Here is a 6,113-nt window from a genome sequence, read left to right as displayed (position 1 = left end):
AAGACAGAGAAGTTGCTTACTAACTTACTCTACAGTTCTTGTTACATTCCTTGCTTCCAAAATATTTTAAATGAATAGACATGCAATATATATTGATCTGAAGATAGGTCTTAATTATTCAGCTTTAAATGCTATTAAAAACCATCATTTATATTAGATTAGAACATTCAGCTTTCAGGTTCAGTTTAGTCGCTCAGTTGTGTCCAGCTCTTTACAACCCCATGGACTGCAGCACACCAGGCTTCCCTGTCCATCACCAACTCCTGGAACTTGCTCAAACGCATGTCCACAGAGTCAGTGATGCCATCCAACCATCTCATCCTCTGTCATCTCCATCTCCTTCTGCCTTCAATCTTGCACAGAATCAGGGTCTTTTCCAATTAGGTTGACAGGGAAATCTGAAGTTGGGAAATAAAACTTCAGCCAATGGAGATTTCATCCTTTCTCCTTAATTGTAAAACTTGCAGAGATAGGAACAAAGAACCTGCATGTGTCTATGTGTACTTATATATAGTGCAAAGCTCAACTGATACAATGAAATGTGTCCACTGGGAAATGTACAACATTTACTATATCTGGAGGGAAGAGTCCTATGTCATAAAAGTCAAGCAGAAACAAGCATATTCAATTCTCAATTTTTAATCAATCCATCAGTCAGCCAATCATTACTAAAAGTCAAGTATAATGGTGCTCTGGTAAATACAAGAGAAATATAACATGATCTTGGAGAACATGCCATCTAATAGGGGAACGAGACAGATGAACCTGAAACACTGAGGGACCATCCCTGAGAATGTTCATCAGACTGCATATTATGTAGAAGTGGGGCTGCCTGTCAGAGAAGGGCAAAATCACTGCTTGGGGTAAAGGGGAGTTGTGGGTGTTAGGGAGTTAGAAAGGCTCTATGGGAAAGTGGGATTTGAGTTGGGCCTGGACAGATGGTAGGATCTGCATACAGAGAGGGCAGGCAGTGGATATTGGGTCCAGGGAACAGAAGGCACTGGGGTGGCGATTGGCAAGTTGCTAAGTGGAGGATGCCTGATAAGCAAGTGTGTATGTTGAGTAGAGCTGAGGATACAAGGCTGCCCCAGCAGACGCTGTGGCCGCAGGGAGACCCTGGGGACCTCCCCAAGGGGCTGCTGTGGTGTAGTGCTCCAGCCCATGCCAAGCTGTGCTGGGATCTGAGTCAAACATAAAATGTGGTATATTGATCATGCCCTTATTTAAAATTGTGATTTGTTCATCATGGATTTTTTTTCTTTTAGTGTTGATTTTTAAAATATTACATTAAAGTATTATTTATTTTGATTGTGGTGAATTTGGGCATCCCCGAAAATTTTCTGTCCCAGGCAAGTGTCTCACTTACCTCACTCTCAGTCTAGTCCTATGTTCTTATTCTGAAGTTTGATGGTGGGTATTTATGTTATTAATTTAAATTATAGCTTATTCATGTTACAAACAATCTTTGGGTAGTAGACAGTATTTAATAAAACCAATATTAAGAGATTAGAATTTTAAGGAGATTAATCTGGAACTTTGGAGATCCAAAAAACATGACAAGTAAAAGAATCCCTTTGTGCTCTTGATTCAGTCTCTCACTTTAGTTCAGTCACTTAGTCATGTCTGACTCTTTGCAACCCCATGGACTGCAGCACGCCAGGCTTCCCTGTCCATCGCTAACTCCTGGAGCTTGCTCAAACTCATGTCCATCGAGTTGGTGATCCCATCCAACCATCTGTCATCCCCTTCTCCTCCTGCCTTCAATCTTTCCCAGCATCAGGGTCTTTTCCAGTGAGTCAGTTCTTCGCATTAGGTGGCCAAAGTATTGGAGCTTCAGCATCAGTCCTTCCAATGAATATTCAGGACTGATTTCCTTTAGGATTGACTGGTTCGATCTTTTTGCAGACCAAGGGACTCTCAAGAGTCTTCTTCAACACCACAGTTCAAAAGCATCAATTCTTCAGCGCTCAGCTTTCTTTGTGGTCCAACTCTCCCCACTTGTGGTCTAAGTCATCCATACATGACCACTGGAAAAACCATTGCTTTGACTAGACGGACCTTTGTTGGCAAAGTCATGTCTCTGCTTTTTAATATGCTGTCTAGGTTGGTCACAGCTTTTCTTCCAAGAAACAAGCATCTTTTAATTGCATGGCTGCAGTCACCATCTACAGTGATTTTGGAGCCCAAGAAAATAAAGTCTGTGACTGTTTCCATTGTTTTCCCATCTATTTGCCATGAAATGATGGGACCAGATGCCATGATCTTAGTTTTCTGAATATTGAGTTTTAAGCCAGCTTTTCAGTCTCCAAGGTAGAGTAACTCCCTGTTGCTGCAGTACATACAGTGCAAGTAGAAAAGGGCTGCCTTGCCCATGTCTAAGTAGGTTAAAGATATCTGGGGCGGTGGTTACCAGAGGCCACTGTCCACTTCGAGAGAGACCTTGAGCAGCTCAGCTGCTGGAGCTGGAGTGGCTCGGCCACATGGACTGAGAAAAGTTTCCACAAATGGGCCACACAAGGTGGGCTTGGCCCACCTGTCACTTGAAACAAACTCACCCAGCTGTGCTCAAAGAGAAGCTGCCCACTGGGCCACAGCACATACCCCAGGCTATGGCCCAAGGAGCAACGCGAGGTCTGTGAATGCTATAAATGTCTCTGGGCCACTTGCATGTAGAAGTGGTATGTGACACCAAGAATATGATTCCTAGCACATCTAAGAATGTGTAACATCTGAAAAATCTGAAATCTACTGTTCACTAATAAACTGTGACTAATGAAAGATGACTTTAAGCCAGAGAAGTCAATTAGCATGTGGCACAAATTGCAAAGTAGGCACCGGGGAAGGCAGAGAGGCGCAGCTGCCCCTGGCTCTAGTCACCAGGTGCACTGCTCCGTCACTGGATGTGCACCGTCCAGTCAGCACCAATGTTCAGCGAGAGCGTCTCCAGGTTCAGGGTGGATGTTGCGGCATAGTATGTAAAAGCCACAGGCTGAGCGCTGCCATCTAGAGATCCAAACAGTAAAAGGGAAAGTCTGTTGACTATCCAGGAAAGAAATGTCTTTTCTTTGAATTTAAAATGTTTCTGTCTCTATCACAAAATCTTATATTCCATATAGGAGAATCCAAATTAATACCACTTGTACCCCTGGACTTCCATGAATTTTTAAAACATGAAGCACTCCAGTGTTTTGAGTAAAAGACTGAATGACAAGAAAGTGTAAGGAGCAAAGGGATTTGTCCAGCAAATTCAGTAGGTTAAAAAAAGATATATCCTGTCCCAGGTCCTTTAAGAAACTCAATAAATATCAGTAGGATTCCCTATGACTTCAGATACCTACAGTTTGAAACAAATATTCAGAGAAGCTACAATATTATTTCAAGCCCCAAATGATTTCCCTCAGGAAAATATTAACAACTTACAATGAGCAGAAAGACAGTTGATGAAGAGAGAAGCAGGATGGCCTTGTCCCCTCTAGACACTAGTATATTTGACTCTTGCCAGAAAGAGCAGAGTCCGCTTGGCTAAGCACATTACATCAGCTTTAGACTAACCATCTCTTCACGGCAAATACTTCTATACTTATAGAACCAAGTGGCCTGTTTCCTCACCAGCTGAGTGGGCAGTCACAGAAGATGGCTGCTTCTTGAGGCCTAGGACCAAGATCTGCTCCACCACACACTTGCTGGGATAATGACCCCTCTCGTCGGCACAACTGGAATAGATACAACAAATGACATTAGGAAAAGGAGAGGAACAGGGGTTTGGACTGGCTACCAGATCACCATCCCCTCCCATCTTTCATGCCTATGGAGGCATGAAACATATAGCTGTCACATTTACTAGGATGAAGAGATGGAAAAAGATGACTCTATATGTGAAGACAAGCTAACCAGTGCACACGTGCTTAGTCGTGTCTGACTCTTTGCAACTCCGTGAACCAGGCTCCTCTGTCCATGGAATTTTCCAGGCAAGAATACTGAAATAGGTTGCCATTTCCTACTCCAGGAGATCTTCCTGACCCAGGGATCAAACCCACGTCTGCTGTGTCTCCTGTTATGGCAGGCGGATTGTTTACCACTGAGTCATCTGGGAAGCCCAAGCTAACCAGTAGTCTTCACCTAACAAGCCATTTGGAGGGACATTACTTAAGGACAATGAAGTCCAAAATGTGACTTGGATGCTGCAATCAAATTGCGAGAAATCAGATCCTTAATGAATATTTAAATAGATGAATAAATGGGATTAATAGGAATTTATACTGAATTCTTTTTCATTTTTCAGAGAAGGAAGCAAAGGAAGATGAAGACAATAAGGAAGGGATGTTCATAGAGTGATTGAAAAATACTCCCAGGGGGCTCCAGACCAAAGTGGCAATGTAAGAGGCTCCTGAATTTCCCTTTTCCTATGGATGCACTGAATATAAAGCTACGCATGGAACAATTCTCTTTGAGAGAAACCAGAAAACTAGCTGAGTGACTCCTGCACACTGGGTGACTAAGAAAATACCCACATCAAAACAAGCAGGAAAGGCTGAGACACACTTTCCATATAACTCCCACCCCTAGCATGTTTGCGTGCTAAGTCACTTCAATTGTATCCGACTCTTTGTGACCCTATGGACTGTAGGCTCCAGGCTCCTCTGTCCATGGGGATTCTCTAGGCAAGAAAACTAGAGTGAGTTGCCATGCCCTCCTCCAGGGAATCTTTTCAACCCAGGGAATGAACCTGCATCTCCTGTGACTCCTGCATTGCAGGTGGATTCTTTACCGCTGAGCTACCAGGGAAGTCCCACCCCTGACATAGTCCCATACAATTGGGAAGGAATGTGCAACTCCTAGCTTCTCCAGAAAAAGTAAAAGGTTTGGATCACACTTCCAGTGTCCATCCTTTCAAGGCTCCCACCTGGAGAGACAGGCTCTCAAATCACCTCACTCTGAAAGCCAACAGAATTAATTACAGCAAATAAAGAAGCAGTTGTTAATAGGCAGTGTGGCTAGCCCCCCAGGGCTCAGTGCAGAGGGCGCAGGCAAAAATATCCATCTCCCAGGTTCTTCCTGGAAAGAATCTAACTGCATACTTTCCCAGCTACTGTCTGAAGGTTCTAATCAGCCTGTATCTAGGTGATGACTAAAATATGCCCCTTTGGGATATGGATGGGTCTCAGCATATCCTCAACTACTGGCAGTCACTAAGAACAAACATGGCAGTGTGGATAATCACAAAGGTCTGGAAGCTATAAGGAGCTCAGGACAGGCTGATCAATGAGGATCATCTCTTACATGAGGCCAGTCTGTAAAGACTGGAAGACATGGCTGTCTTATCTAATGTGAGAAACAACACCAGGAGTCAAGGCAGATGAAACAGGAGAACATGTTCTTAACAAAAGGACATGATTAATCTACAGAAACTCACCTTAATGAAATAGATAAATTGTTTACCTGATAGATAGTTCAAACCAATGGTCACAAGGATGCTCACCAAGTTCAAAGAGCAATGCATGAACAAAGTGAGAATTTCAATACATATGGAAAATATTAAAAAGTACCTAACAAAACACAGACCTGAATAGTACAAGAAGTGAACTGAAATATTCAACAAAGTGATGAATGGCATCACTTATATGTGGAATGTGAAAAAAAAGAAAAAAAGGAAAAAACAGTTGAACTCATAGAAACAGAGTAAAATGGTGGTTGCTATGGGCTGAGGGGTGGGGGAAGTAGGGAGAGCCTGGTAGAAGAGTACAGACTTTCAGTTATAAGATGAATAAGGTTTGAGAAGCAAATATATAACATGGCAAATACAGTTGATAATCCTGTATTGCAAAACTGAAATTTGCTAAGAGAGTAGAACTTGTGTTCTCATCAAAAGGCAGAAAAAAAGGTTAAACATGTGAGGTGATGGATGTGTTAATTAACTTGATGAGGGGAATACTTCCACAATGTATACATATATCAAGTCATCACACTGTACACTTTAAACATACTACAATTGTATTTGTATACTATACTTGTATATTTATATTAAAATTTTATTTCTAAACCATACATTAACGAATCTGGAAGAAAAGAAGAAAAATACAAATGGCCTTCATCATTAATTTTTAAAAATAGTA

General features: G+C 42.1%; 1 protein-coding gene across 21 annotated transcripts in view; it reads right to left on the bottom strand.

The window, feature by feature from the left end:
- Positions 1–623: 623 nt before the first annotated feature.
- The window catches only part of GANC (glucosidase alpha, neutral C), a 65,233-nt gene continuing 59,743 nt past the window's right edge, over positions 624–6,113 (bottom strand). For 16 of the 21 annotated variants that reach the window (XR_014058944.1, XR_014058948.1, XR_014058949.1 and 13 more), the window contains 2 exons: positions 3,610–3,713; positions 624–3,003 (listed from right to left, as the gene is read on the bottom strand). Coding sequence is in view for 11 of the 21 variants with exons in the window: in XM_081507784.1 (XP_081363910.1) it covers positions 2,894–3,003; positions 3,610–3,713 (214 nt within the window). In the remaining 10 variants the exon portion in view is untranslated. The remainder of the gene's footprint in view (positions 3,004–3,609; positions 3,714–6,113) is intronic. The other 5 variants (XR_014058952.1, XR_014058946.1, XR_014058942.1 and 2 more) reach the window with 1 other exon arrangement.

This window comes from Giraffa tippelskirchi, chromosome 7 (assembly GCF_054371585.1).
Source record: "Giraffa tippelskirchi isolate mGirTip1 chromosome 7, T2T-mGirTip1v1.2.pri, whole genome shotgun sequence".
NCBI classification, from domain to species: Eukaryota; Metazoa; Chordata; class Mammalia; order Artiodactyla; family Giraffidae; genus Giraffa; species Giraffa tippelskirchi.
Note: the sequence above shows the minus strand (reverse complement) of the source record. Positions and strands in the feature narration are given on the sequence as shown.